Source organism: Bacillus rossius, chromosome 1 (genome assembly GCF_032445375.1).
Source record: "Bacillus rossius redtenbacheri isolate Brsri chromosome 1, Brsri_v3, whole genome shotgun sequence".
Taxonomy (NCBI): domain Eukaryota; kingdom Metazoa; phylum Arthropoda; class Insecta; order Phasmatodea; family Bacillidae; genus Bacillus; species Bacillus rossius.
In genome coordinates, this window is record NC_086330.1 from 246463419 (window position 1) to 246477766 (window position 14348).

The window sequence follows — 14348 nt, forward strand, 5'->3', positions numbered from 1 at the left end:
GACATACACTACTATGTTCTGGAGTCCCTTATGTATTAAGTGTGTTTGTGTGTGTTGTGTGTGTAGTGTATGTTATACTATTACATTAGTGAGTAACATAAAAGTTTTTAACCATTTTTAAAATTTTTGCGTTTATAGTAAGCATGCATTATGCAGGCACAGTTTCTAACTTTGTCTTGGTATCATTAGTATTCGACTACAGGTTCACTTCACAACTCTTCATCCAAAATACTTGGTGTCAAATGTTAAAATTACATTGAAAAGGTCTTTAATACGGCATTGTATGGTTTCACACAATCTGTAATTGGCACCAATAGAGCCACTCGTATTCAGATTTTTTGGTTTGTATTATGGCTAGTAACCTTGGCGGGTAGGTCACAATTTTGCACTGCCTGTGTTTTTTAGTCCATTCAGAGTTTATAGTTACTGTCAGTTTTGATTTCAATACAGTGTTTCCTGTTATCTAAGGTGTTTTATTTTACATTTCTGAGGTACATTTCCATAATGATTTTTTGACGAAGACCAATTTTTATCTGTATGTTTCAGTTTTACAGAACAGCTTACTACAATTTGTTTTAAATGCTGTTGTAAACTATATTTATTTTTCTGTTTTGTTGCCATTAAAACTATATCATTCAATAATCCAGTAAAATCACTGATCTGGTGCGACCGTGGTCCCAAAAGGGACTGATTAAACACCTTTCACTATAATTTCTATCTTTTACCGATTTAAAAATTACAGTTTTACAATTAAAATTTTTTTAATTTTTCCTTAGCTGTTTAAACAGAATATCAACCTTACACTTTGCAAAGCTAAGTTAAGGGCACACAATATTTAAGTTAATAATTGTAAAGCTGTGGTTTCTGTAAGATGCTTATGCAATTATTATCTTTGTGTTATATTTTAATGGCTATAATTAGGGGTAGTCAAATTTCGTTTTAACGAAATTTGCTGTGATGCGCGAAATCCGTAGTTTTTCACGAAATATGACGAAATCGCGATATTCGCGCGAAATTAACCATTTTTATCGCAAAAAATCACGTTGAATCATTCTGGAACCTGCACAAAACATTTATTATTCCAAGAGGTTATATGTGAGACGCCATATTTGCTTTTTTTTTTCTCTAGCACCCATAGAGTAGTGTGTGGCAATAAACATTATCACTTTAGCTACTGGTGGACAAATCACAGATGGCGTTGGTAGTTACGAGTGTCGAAATGTTCTATGATTTTGTTTTCACGAGTGCGTGTCTGTCGAGTTTAAGTTCTTTATTTCCGAGTGGATGCAATGTCTCTTTTCCGCATCTATGATCGTTTTCCGTTATGGTTTTTGTGTCATTTTGGTCATATTACCGTGGTTACTGGATAAACGTATAAAATTCCGAAAGTTGTGTTTTCGAAAGAGCTAAATAATATGACGACGAAGGATTTTACGTGTTCAGTAAAGAAAAAGGCATCATGATGTGCAAGTTCTGTAATGTGCAAGTCGACTGGAAAATAAAATACACGTGTGAAAACACTGTAAATTTCGAGGATCGCACAAAGTGAACTAAGCGTCAAGTTACTCTAGAACCATATATTTCACGAATGAAAATTATTACATCCAGACGTACGCTTCTCAGTCTCCGTCGTCGCACACGTTCCTACGAGACGTAGAAGGCCATAAAATGGCAAAAATTACATTATTTTGCCGACCGCAAATGCGTCTGGTGACGCAATCGTCGATAGCCTTAACTCAATCTTTGTTCCTTTCTCTGAATCGGCCAAACGCAGTCCAGAAAAATAGCGTCACTTCCATATTAGCCAATCTAATCGTAACTTTCAAAATGCTAATTGTTGTATCTGGGCGTCCTAGCCGAGGCGACTATTTATTTTCGTAGTTGTCACGGCAATGCACGAAAATAAATGCCGGCCAAGAGTGCCAACTTATACATGAACAAATACCGCACACGCAGTTGAGACGGTGAAAAACGTAAACAAATAAAAAAACAATACTCTGTACTGTTGAATAAGTACAGTGTTTTGGTGGGGACTAGTTTGCAGGAAATATATAATAGCTGATTTTCAGAGATAGTCATAATGGACTTGAGCCACTAACGTTTCTGATCAGTTTCCGATTTTTTTGTATGTAATCTTGAGAATTTTAATTACAAATGCAGCGTGCTAAATTTTAGATGTGCATGTAGTACCTCAAAACATTGTTTTTGATAAATTTTGACCAAATAAAACAATTATTCCATCAAACATATACATGTGTATAAAATTATAATGACGAAATAGTTATTTTTTCTAACTAAACAATTTTTTTTCACCGAAATTTTGCACCGAAATAACTCTTTTTATTCACCGAAATGGGGCTTTTTTATTTACCATTTTTCATTGGCCCTAGCTATAATAAATGATTCCCTATTTTTTTTTTTTTTTGCTTTTAGGTATATCTAAAGATCATTTGTCAGCGTAATTACAGTAAATAATTAATAACAGTGTAGAATAACCTAATAAATTCAGCCCACTTGAACTGGGATCTCCGGACAACCTAATACATTTTAGAGGGGACATAAACTATTGAAATAGTAGTAATAATAATTATAATTAAAGCATTGAAGAATAATTAGAGAGGTAAAACTTATTAGAAAATTGGTTTATAACTTTAAAACACATTTTGTGTGAGAATCACAGGCAGTGCAGTGATTGGTGCACACAATCATAACTATAGTGTACAGCAAGCATGTGTTTGCTCAGACTGTACACGATGACATGAGATGTTGTGCCGCATGGCGAAACAGAGTCAACAGGTGACATGTTTCAAAACATTTTTGTTCTATATAAAGGACATTTTCGGTTAGTACATTTTATTGTATTAATTTTTCCAAAATTCTCTGGCTAGCCTGGATTTTCATTACCCCGGATCAGCTCTGGTCTCACTTGAATAGACCTAACATCAACTGTACTTTGTTCTCAGAATACAGTCTGTCACTCCACTAGTCAGTATAGAAGCTATCTGCTGTTAAAAAAGGTGAATTCAATATATGTATATTTCTTTACCTCGTTGCGGTGGTTGGTATTTCAGGCGGAGAATGATGGATGATGACAACAGAGAAGTGAGACTATTGCAAGAGTTGTTGTTTGAGGATGGTGAGCTGCACTCTGAAGGCAGTGGTAGACAAAGGAAGTTTCAATGGAAAAACATTGGTAAGTGGGTGACATACAAAGTACTTAGTTTACTTACCTACTTTTTGTATCTGTTTTACACACACATCAGCATATCAACATTGAACAAAACCTTTTGACTTGTCAGTATTTCAGTTTTGCTCTACCTTATGAAGGCATTACAGGTTGCGAGGTGTTAGGGAAATGTATGAGGCACAGTCAGAGGCGGGGTCACAGTGTCAATCCTCTTCGCCTGCTACGCATCTCTGGTTCCTCTAAGACATGGATCAGGACGTGAAGGATTTGGGAGTTTGCAGGGCTTGAGGCTGCAGACCCCTTTTTGTCTGTCGTTCCAGGTCCAAGGGGGTGTGGGAGTGGTACCTGTGTCACAGAGATGTCATAGGCTGCTGATGGAATCACCGTCGCCCATGCTAGAGTGTTCAGTGTCCCTCAAAGGACAGCCTTGCACGAGCTATAACCACGAGTCATTGAGGCTTTTGCTGTCCTCATCACAGGTTCCTAGGGGTTTACCTTTCCCTGACCAAGGGTTCTGAGGTTCTTCGGGGTGCTTACCTTTGCAAGTTGTTACTGCGAGACCTGCAGGTCTTCACTGTCCTGGCTGGTTTACAATCTTGTGTCTGGTTACCATTGGCACAGGTTTGTGAGATTCTGCCACAAAGTTGAAGCAAGTCTTCTTAAAAGCCTCAGAAGAGACAGTGGGTGCAGCAGAAAGTGTAAATGGTTCCAGTAGAAAGACAAGTCAAGGTAATTTGTACCCAAGACTGTTAATTTTGCTTGAAGAGCTTACCTAATTGCAGAATCTTACCTTATTGCCATGATAATGTCTTCTCTTACGGTGTCTGTTGATAGGAGGATGAACTGGAACATCAAACTGTCTGCAACAGTTTTTCAACGGATGGTGTGTAGTGACTAGGCCTGTGCGAATATTCAAATTTTCGGATATGAATACGAATAATAAACTATTCACATTCTATTTAACCTCAAATACTAACACTTTGAAATAATGAATATTCGTTTGCTTACAAATATTTGACATTGTATACCTCATGAGTTTGTCATGTACCAACGTTCACTGGTGAGATTAAGTCATTTGTGCTACATACATTAATGTTACTCATAAAATAATAAGTATACATACATTCATCTTGGTTAGAACAAGAACACCTCAACATTAATGAACACAACAAACAAAACTACCCAACAAGATATAAAAAATTAGAAAACCCTTTATTAATTTCATTGCACAGATTTAAAAAAAAATATTAATTACAGTAGAACCCCTGTCATACACTTTTCAATTGTGTATGATGCGGGAAAGTGTATGAAAAAGGAATGACAATAATGCAAATTTTTTTCAATCTAGCATACCAGTACAATGTCAGATTAAACTTAAATACATAATGTGTAAATAATTGCATTATATTAATGAAAGATATGAATTCATCATTATATATACATATAATAAAACCACCAGAAATGTAAAATGCAGTCCATTATCAAGTAAAGCTGGCATGAGAAACAGTGGCCTTACAAAATGTTATGAAGTCCTTTCTTGGCGGGGGAGAAAAGTCACCAAACCTAAATTAGAAATTAAAAAAATTAGGCTATTCTAAAAAGAAAATTAGAAATGTTTGCTTGTTTGTTTCATTTTACAAACAACTTTATGCAACAGAACAATTTTCAATAAAAATTTAACTTGAGAAACGTAAAATACAAAACAATCCGATCGTAAGAAAACATAAACAAACGGGTATATTCAGTTCAAAGATTAATGAATGCACAAAATATGAGATCCGTACCTTGGTAAAGTGCAAGCACCATTTTCATTATCATTGCTAGTTTGCGCCACTAGTCTCGCTTGGTGCTGGCCATAGATGCTACTAGCGAAGTGCACAGTCTTCCTGATACTATCCATATCTATGGTGCGATTAAGTTATTTTCTTACGTTTGCAAAGGTAAACAATGAACGTTTTTTAAAATAAAAGCCTTAAAACGTAGTTATCAGCAGGAATATAACAAAACAATGTGTGAATTATAGGACTTTTCCGCTTCGTAAAAACGTATGAAACGGGAAATTAATGGTTTTATAAGTGTATGTTCCGGGAAAGTAAACCATTGTAAATATAGTACTTTCGGCAGGACCAAAATTAATCTGCGTATGAACCGGGAAAATGTATGAAACGGGAACGTATCATCGAGGTTCTTCTGTATTCCATATTTTCAAATTTATTTAACATTATGTGCGCAGCAACCATTAGTGTTGGCAACTCCTTCTCTGATACAAACTGAAATACATTCATGTTTACTTTGACTACTTGTCAACATTGTATTCTCCATTGCAAGCAAAAACATCATCATTACATCATTTCTGAGGAGGGAGAATGCCAAAGGGGGAAAAATAAAAATGGAACTGTGCCAAACAAAATACAGTAGAATCCGGATATAACGACCTTCAAGGGACCGGCGAAACTATGTCGTACTAACCGGATGACGTACAAAACGGTTTAGTTAAATAAAACATTTTGTAGGATATATAATCACATATACACTTTATTTTAATGGTTCTTACACATTCCAATTATAAACATAGGTACATAATGTACTGTAATAGAAAGAGATAAATTACATACACATGCACTACATGAAAAACTCTGTTACTAACTAACGTAGAAAGTATGTTATTTTAGTTTGTTTTTGACAAGCTTTTGTTCGGTAGTAAGAACTTCGAACAGCATTGTGAATTCGTGACATCATTGTTTTCATTAGATCATCATCGAAGTTAGTCTGAACAAACACATTAAAGCATTTCCGCAGCCTTCAGATCATCAGACACACTCACGGTAGGGTGATTCTCCGCTGGTTTGTCATCATCACCATTGCTATCTTATCTTTGCCATTCGCGTCGTTGGCGATGATATTTTCCTCAATGTTTTCATCAGACGGTTCTTCACAAGTGGCGACAGCATCGTCAACACACGCGTATTGTTCAAAGTCCTCGTTTGTTATGGTAACTGATGCTTATCAATAGCCCTCGCCCAAGTTGGGGCGCCGAGGTATTGGTAGGTTGTGTAAACAAAACATTGTGCGTTATTTTAACCGGACGTAATATCATAATATTCATAATTAATGGTCGCTATAAGCAGTTGGTCACTTAAAACGGAGTCGCACTAAACTGTTTATTTTCTCAGTACCTAACTATGAAACCTAACTTGAGTAAACATTATCGTCGTTAAAAGCGGTTAGTCGTTACAAGCGAAGTCGTTGTATATGAATTCTACTGTATTAAATATTAAATCCCTTCTTCTCAGCTGCCTAAAAAAAAACCTTAAACATAGGAGCCACACTGCTCATCTGGCAGAATACAAACATTTTCTCATAATCTTTTTCAACATGAAACATATCTACTCTTGTAGTACCTAGAACGAACACTTTTTATTTGTTCAATAGCAAATAACATCATCAACTCTCTCTTTTTAAAAAAAAAAAAAAAAAAAAAAAATCCTTATTTTGAAAATTCATTTCAGAAAAACTTTTCTAGTTTTTAAATTATTATACTATCTTACATTTGTAACTCAAATTCAACTTTCTTTTATTAAAAATATTTCTTTTGGGCAAACATATTTAACTCATACTGCCAGAAAAATATTAGTAAAGCAACTCTCTTTTCATTTATTAAACCATAAAAAAACCTTAAAAATTATTTTTTCTTGAATCTTTCAGCTGATTATATAAAATATTAAATTTAGTGATGGGGCGAATCCTGATTTCCTCGAATCCGAATCCTAACTCAAATCCTCGACTGGAATTGCCGAATCTCGAACCCAAACCCGGATTTTTTTAACAGATGATGTCCACATATCTAATGTAAGTGAGATGTATTCTGCTTGCACTAAAAGTCCCTTGACTTTCTCACATGTAGTTTGGTACATTTCTGGTATAAGTTTATTTGTATAAAGACAAAAAATTTTTCCTTGAGAAATTTCAGTTTTAGTACAGGTTAGCGGTTACGATTTTTTCTTTAAATAACTAGAGGTCTGTAAGCCTAAGAATTTTACTTCGAGCCGAGCTCGAGCGAGCCTACTTGAAAAATCTCAAGCTTCGAGCTCCAGCTCCAGCTTTCGTGGTACAGTTACACTTATGGGAAATTATTTTTATCTTAAACTTACTATAATGTTTGAATAAAGTATTAAAATGAAGTGGGCTTATTAATTTTGGGTAACTATTTACAGAGTGTGTTTACATTTTGCACTGTTAGAAAAAAAAAATTTCCATTGGTTCATTAGTAAGTGATATCATCCAACTAACATAACCACAGTTTACAAGTACAGTAGAATCTCGTTATAAAGTACATCAATAAAGCCTCAACTTTCATACTTAGTAATGAAAGTACTTTATTCTGAAAGTCTATATATTTACCTTTAAAATGTAGTATTTTTGAATTTTTAAAAATAAAGTAGTAGGGGATCAAATGTTACATTAGCTTGGAAGCAAATATTTGTAAAACAACAAGAATTAAAAAAAAATTACAGAACTTAATACAGTATCCTAAATTCTAGGCCTACATGTACAAAATTTATATCTGTCGAACACAAAATGACAGATGGGTTAAACTATTTTGGAGATATATACATTTATGGAGATAGAATTCCCTTGTTATCTCCTAGGCGAAGTCTCTTGCGACCAGCAGATAAAGATGACTGTTCGTATAGTTTAATAATTTTTTAAGGTCGGGCTACATTCGCAATAGCACGCAAACAGCACACAGATAGCACACACGCACAGAGATAGCACAGAGCTTGATGCTACATTTACGCACAACACAACACAAAAGAATACCGGAAGCATTCAAAAAAGTTTTTTAAATGTATAACTTCCATTAACAATTTTGGTCACTGAAGTTGGCAAAAGTGATGTTTGTTTAAGTTATGTTTGTTTAGATTCGTGTGTTGTTATTGTGGTTCGGTTTTCGTTAAACCCAGAAATTTTTTAATTGCTTCAACGTTTACATACAAAACACAATGAGTATTCAAAAATACATATCACTGTTTATTTCAAATCCAGCTTCTTTAACACATTCATACACGGACTTCCAAGCATTTAATTTAGCTTCTTGATTTTTGTATCCTGTGGATCCCCTGTCATACAAAATATTTTTACTTTCTATTACAGCTATCAAAAAGCTATCAAATGTGCCTTCCATTTTTATGTTATCGGGTGTTTGAAAACAATAACAAACTACTCAAGTCAACAGCACCAATACTTTCGTGACAATTGTTCTTTTATAAGCCCACTAGAGTAGTACTTAAACTGTTTGCTGATTGGCTACCACCAGGGTCGTGCACAGAAAATAACCTAAAAGTTAAAAGTTAATGAACTTTCTGTGCGCCGATCCTGTGCTATTTTTCTGTGCGCGTGCTATTTGCCTATGTGGCAGCTCATATCTAATAGTGTATGTTGAACTTCTGTGCGTCTGTGCTGTTTGCATGCTATTGCGAATGTAACCCGGGCTTTAGCGATCATTTATTATTTTTGACAGTGTAGTGGGCACCAAACCAAACGACCATGCCACATCTAAATTTTTCTTGCCTTTGTCAACTTCTTTCAAAATTTCCACTTTTTCCTTCCAAGCGAACTGCTTGCGATTCTTTTTATCTTTTTGGCCATCCATCCTGATTAAAATATTCAATCAACAATATTGTTTGCCTCGCGCCACGTCAAACGTAAACAAACCTCGCATTCATAGATAACCATAGCGCCTCAATAATAACGCGCGTCGCGAGCATGGCTGTGCCAGGCGACATTTCGACCTTAATGGCAACACAAAGAATGTCGGCCATGTTGTGACACCAAACAGTTCAAAACTTAACCTGCATAAATTAACATTATTGGATTTTCTATTTCGTATATAAGTTAAAATATAATTTTTATTTAACGTTTGTATCTGCGTTAATTAAAACTTTTAAAACGAGCTCTTCAATGAACCAAAAGATGGCGCAGCTAAAAACAATTGTCTTGAAGAGAGGCGGACAGCAATCGATTGCTTAGATCGTCTCGTGCACTAAAGTGTGTGATCCATGGAGGAGGAAGAATGGCGCGTTATACTGTTCTATGATTCTATGAATCATTGAGACAGTATTTGTTTACGTTTTATACTTGTTAACGATGCTAGAAAGGGATAAAAATTAATCATAATGTACATTTATATTAAAGAACCCCTCCACAAACACAGTAAAAATTATGTATGTAAAATTTTCCTGATAACTGGAAAAGAATGGTCGTTGTATTGAAAGGTAGGATATGTATTTAATGTAAAAGTTAAATATTTTTACATTGTTTACATTGGTGTTTTGAGCGGGAATTTAAAATCATACGTTGAACTGAAAGATACGTTATTCTGAAGTACGTTGTAATGGAATTTCACTGTGTATGTTTGTGTAAATGTAACATGTCTTTGGAATAATTTTATCCTTGTCAATTTTTCTGGAGTCCTTACTGAGCTTCAACAAACTTCGCATCAAAAATTTGTTTGAAAAGTATATTCACATTGTTTCAACATTTCCACTTTTCAGCACAATAATTCTGAGAGAAATTGTCATAGAGTATTGAATTCTATTCTGTAATCTATCATGCAGAAAAATAATTTGTTCTGTACGTTCAGGAGTTAAATTAGCTCTACGATTGGAGATAGTGTTTCCAGCAGAAGAGAAGCGTCTCTCGCTGGCAACCTGCGTGGCTGTAATGCTTTAGTAAAATTGCTTAACCTCAAAATTAGTGTCAAATATCTGTAACTGGTCATTTAAGTTTAATCAATTGAAAGTAAAAAAAATAAAAGCATTTTACTTAATTCAATTTACACTTGCAAAAAAAAACATATGCACAATAAACCTACATGGATATTAAAATCTTTTTCAATATCCTGAAGTCTGAAATATGTTTACTCATGTCATCAAATGTAGAGCTGTACTGAAGAAGCCGATTTTGCCAATACAGTAGAACCCTGTTATAATGTTCCTGCATATAATGTTTTCCTGCTTATAATGTCATATTTTTAAAGTCCCAATATTTCCCCCATAAGGACAATGTATTTATTTCCTGCATATAACGTTCATAAATAGTGTAATTTCCTGCTTATAATGTTTGCTTTCTAACAGTCAATAAATGGGGAAAAAATGTTTTAACACCAAATTATTCCAAACTTACAATAAACAGTTTCCTTTATGTATGTTTATGTTTACAATCACTGCCATACAATACATTAAGTTTGTTAAAATACAATTTTATGCAATATACTGAAGGTACACAATGTTCATATTTACGTGTCAGTTGGCACCCTTAGTCAACTCTTCTCTTCCTTGCCATTCCAGTGGGTATTCAGATGCACGTACATAGTCATACGATATTTAAGTTGCCAACCATTGAGCGAGGGCGTAACTAAAACTGTTTTCTATTGCTTACAAATAATTTTTTGTTTCATTCATACATAGGAATCCCAAAATTAAACATTTTCAGGTGGTGAAGGAGTAGACGTTCTCACTCTTAATGTTGTCATCATGAATCGTGAGAGAATTTTACAAAAAATGTGGCAGTGTATCTTTAAAGACAAACAAAATTTAACCAGGGAACAAGACGAAGTTGAAAAATTGTTGGCTTGTTTCAGAAAATTCATGTATCAAGTATACTATCTTTGGTTTTAACATTAAAGTTGTTTACATAGCTTGGTGAGACCATTGGTACAAAGCTCGAACATTGTTAAGTGCTAAATTGAGATTTCCTGCTTATAACGTTTTCCTGGTTATAATGTTTTTTTCTTGTGCTCCCTTGAAAAACATTATAACAGGGTTCTACTGTATTTAGTTGAATCGGCATTTCTTTTGACTTCCGATACACTTGTTAATTTTCGGCCGATATTACTGAAAAACGAAAGATACTGCCATAACCTAAAAATCCACGAGTACCCTTTTCACTTTTCGTAGTAGTACTGCATTCTTTCAGATCACATTATTTCTTAGCAACATGTGCCAACCGTACATATCAAAATTTAACATCCTTATTCTTTTCAACAATGTTCTTTAATTTAATATGTCATAAATAAATAATACATTACTATCACGGTAAATATACATCTCGGTTGTTACGGTAACTATTGTGCAAATGTGGTAGCTATCTGCTCTGTAGTAATTATGGTATCTACAAAGAATCTTTAGTTCTTTTTATGGTAATTATCTTAAAATAACTATTGGGTTTGTACTGTAGTTATGGTACATCATCCATATTTCTTCGTATGTTGTTGTTCATTTGTGTTTTCTTCATATTTACGTGGGCCATTACTATTTGAGACAGGAACTTTCAGAAAAAATTTTAACGGGACTTTATATCACACATTTAATGGCATAAATGATGAGATCCCGGGCAATTTAAACACTTTATACGGAAAAACCTACCATGCGGGACCTCATAAGCGAGTTTTACTGTATTTTTTTCCGTAAGTAGTAAAACACCAAATCCTTTGACGAATCCTATATCAGACCTGCCGAAGCTTCGAATCCCTAGGATTCGGCGGATTCGGCAGATATTGGATTCGGTCGCCCCATCCCTAATTAAATTTTATTATATTTTCTCCCTTAATCGTAATACACAAACACTATTGGTTCAAATAATAAATATACTCAACACTCTTGTAAACAAATAACAATTCTTAATGTTCAAATATTGTATTCATTGCTAAATATTTATAAATTCTAAACACTACTAAATACCATATAAAAACATCATAGCCCTAACACTTATGTGATTGATTCAGAATAAAATTGACTTAAAAAAATTGCAAGTTAGAAAAATGAAATAATTTAACTGGTAAGTATTTCAGTGTTGAGATCAGTTGGGTTGCAAGTAAGGCTTTGGTGTTGCCGCTCCCAACAGCTAATCTCCCCCCCCCCCCCTCCCCCCTCCCCTGAAACCAACCAACCAACTCACTCACAATATAGTTACAAGTAGAGGTCTTTGAGTACTCGAAAATCGAGCTCGAGCCGAGTACTTACCTCAAGCTCGAGCTCGGCTCAAAAAAATTGTTAGGCTCGAAAATTTCGAGCTTCAACAGCAGCATGTTATTTGGCCGGAAAGCATTGTGACGGTGTTTTACTATTTATGGAAAAAAAAAAAAATACAGTGAAACTCGCTTACGAGGTCCCGCATGGTAGGTTTTTTCGTATAAAGCGTTTAAATTGTCCAGGGTCTCATAATTTACACCATTAAATGTGTGATATAAAGTCTAGTTTAAAATTTTTCTGAAAGTTCCTGTCTTAAATAGTAATGGCACACATAAATATGAAGAAAAGACAAATGAACAACAACTTACGAAGAAATATGGATGATGTACCATAACTACAATACAAACCCAATAGTTATGTTAAGATAATTACCATAAAAAGAACTAAAGATTCTTTGTAGATACCATTATTACTACCGAAGCATGATAGCTACCACATTTGCACTATAATTAACGTAACAACCGAGATGTATATTTACCGTGATGGTAATGTATTTATTTATCACATATTAAAATTAAAGAACATTATTGAAAAAAAAAAGGATGCTAAATTTTGATATGTACGGTTGGCACATGTTCCTAAGAAATAATGCTATCTGAAAAATGCAGTACTACTACGAAAAGTGAAAAGGGTTTTCGTTTTTCAGTAATATCTGCCGAAAATTAACAAGCGTATCAGAAGTGTGCAGAAATGCTGATTAAACTAAATATTGGCAAAATCTGCTTCTTAGTACAGCTCTACAGTTGATGACATGAGTAAACATATTTCAGACCTCATGATATTGAAAAAGACTTTAATTTTCATGTAGGTTTATTGTGCGTATGTTTTTTTTTTAAGTAAAATGCTTCTATTTTTATTACTTTCAATTGATTAAACTTTAATGACAAGTTACAGATATTTGACACTAATTTTGAGGTTAAGCGATTTTACAAAAGCATTCCAGCCACACAGGTTGCCAGCGAGAGACGCTTCTCTTCTGCTGGAAACATTATCTCCAATCGTAGAGCTAATTTAACTCTTGAACGTGCAGAACAAATTATTTTTCTGCATGATAGATTAAAGAACGGAATTTAATACTCAATGACAATCTCTCTCAGAATTATTGTGCTGAAAAGTGGAAATGTTGAAACAATCTGAATGTACTTTTCAAACAAATTTTTGGTGCGAAGTTTGTTGAAGCTCAGTAAGGACTCCAGAAAAATTGACAAGGATGAAATTATTCCAAAGATATGTTATATTTACACAAACATATACTTGTAAACTGTGGTTATGTTAGTTGGATGATATCAACTAATGAACCAATGGAAACAGGTAAGATTCAATGGCAAAAGATGTTTTTTTTTCCTAGCAGTGTAAAATGTAAATGCACTCTGTAAATATTTACCCAATATTAATAAGCCCACTTCATTTTAATACTTTATTCAAACATTATACTAAGTTTAAGGTAAAAATAATTTCCCAAAAGTGTAACTGTACCACAAAAGCTCAAGCTCGAGCTCGCTCGAAGCTCGAGAACATTCAAGTAGGCTCGCTCGAGCTCGGCTCGAAGTAATATTTTTTGGCTCGCAGACCTCTAGTTACAAGACACAAAATGTAAACAATCATTCTCAAGAAAAATAAAATTTAAATTATTATTATTCATTAGTTTCCTTAAGGACTGAAAAACATTTAAACTGTAAAATATATTTGAACAGAAAAATTAAATATGGGTATTGAAAATTTTTAATTACGTAATTACCTAGCTCCTGAGCCTCTGAAGGTAGAAACGCTTGACCAAATCCTTTTGAGTTGCTAATCAACTTCAACTAACCCTTAAATACTAAACTTTCACATCACATTAAAATTCTTGACACAAAAACCTTGAAAAATATGACCAATGTTTCCTTAGTTTCATATATAAATTATTTTGATTTGTTGTCATCTGCTTTGTAAACATTTCATTATGCAGCAAATCAATTTCTCAATCTTTTTAGAAAAAAATTGTACGTCCTTGTTTATTAACAAACTTATGATGATAAGTGGTATTATATTCTCAACATATGTAAACAAGAAACGAACAAGAGAAACTATGCCTAAAACTACCAATAATTGCCTGGTAAACCATTTGTACTAATCATTATAAACATAAG

At 34.0% G+C, this 14348-nt stretch overlaps 1 protein-coding gene across 4 annotated transcripts in view; it reads left to right on the plus strand.

Moving 5' to 3' along the window:
* LOC134527437 (claspin) overlaps positions 1-14348 on the plus strand; it is a 99396-nt gene that overhangs the window by 49611 nt on the left and 35437 nt on the right. For all 4 annotated transcript variants that reach the window (XM_063360119.1, XM_063360118.1, XM_063360120.1 and 1 more), the window contains exon 14: positions 3072-3193. In XM_063360119.1, the coding sequence (XP_063216189.1) occupies positions 3072-3193 (122 nt within the window). The remainder of the gene's footprint in view (positions 1-3071; positions 3194-14348) is intronic.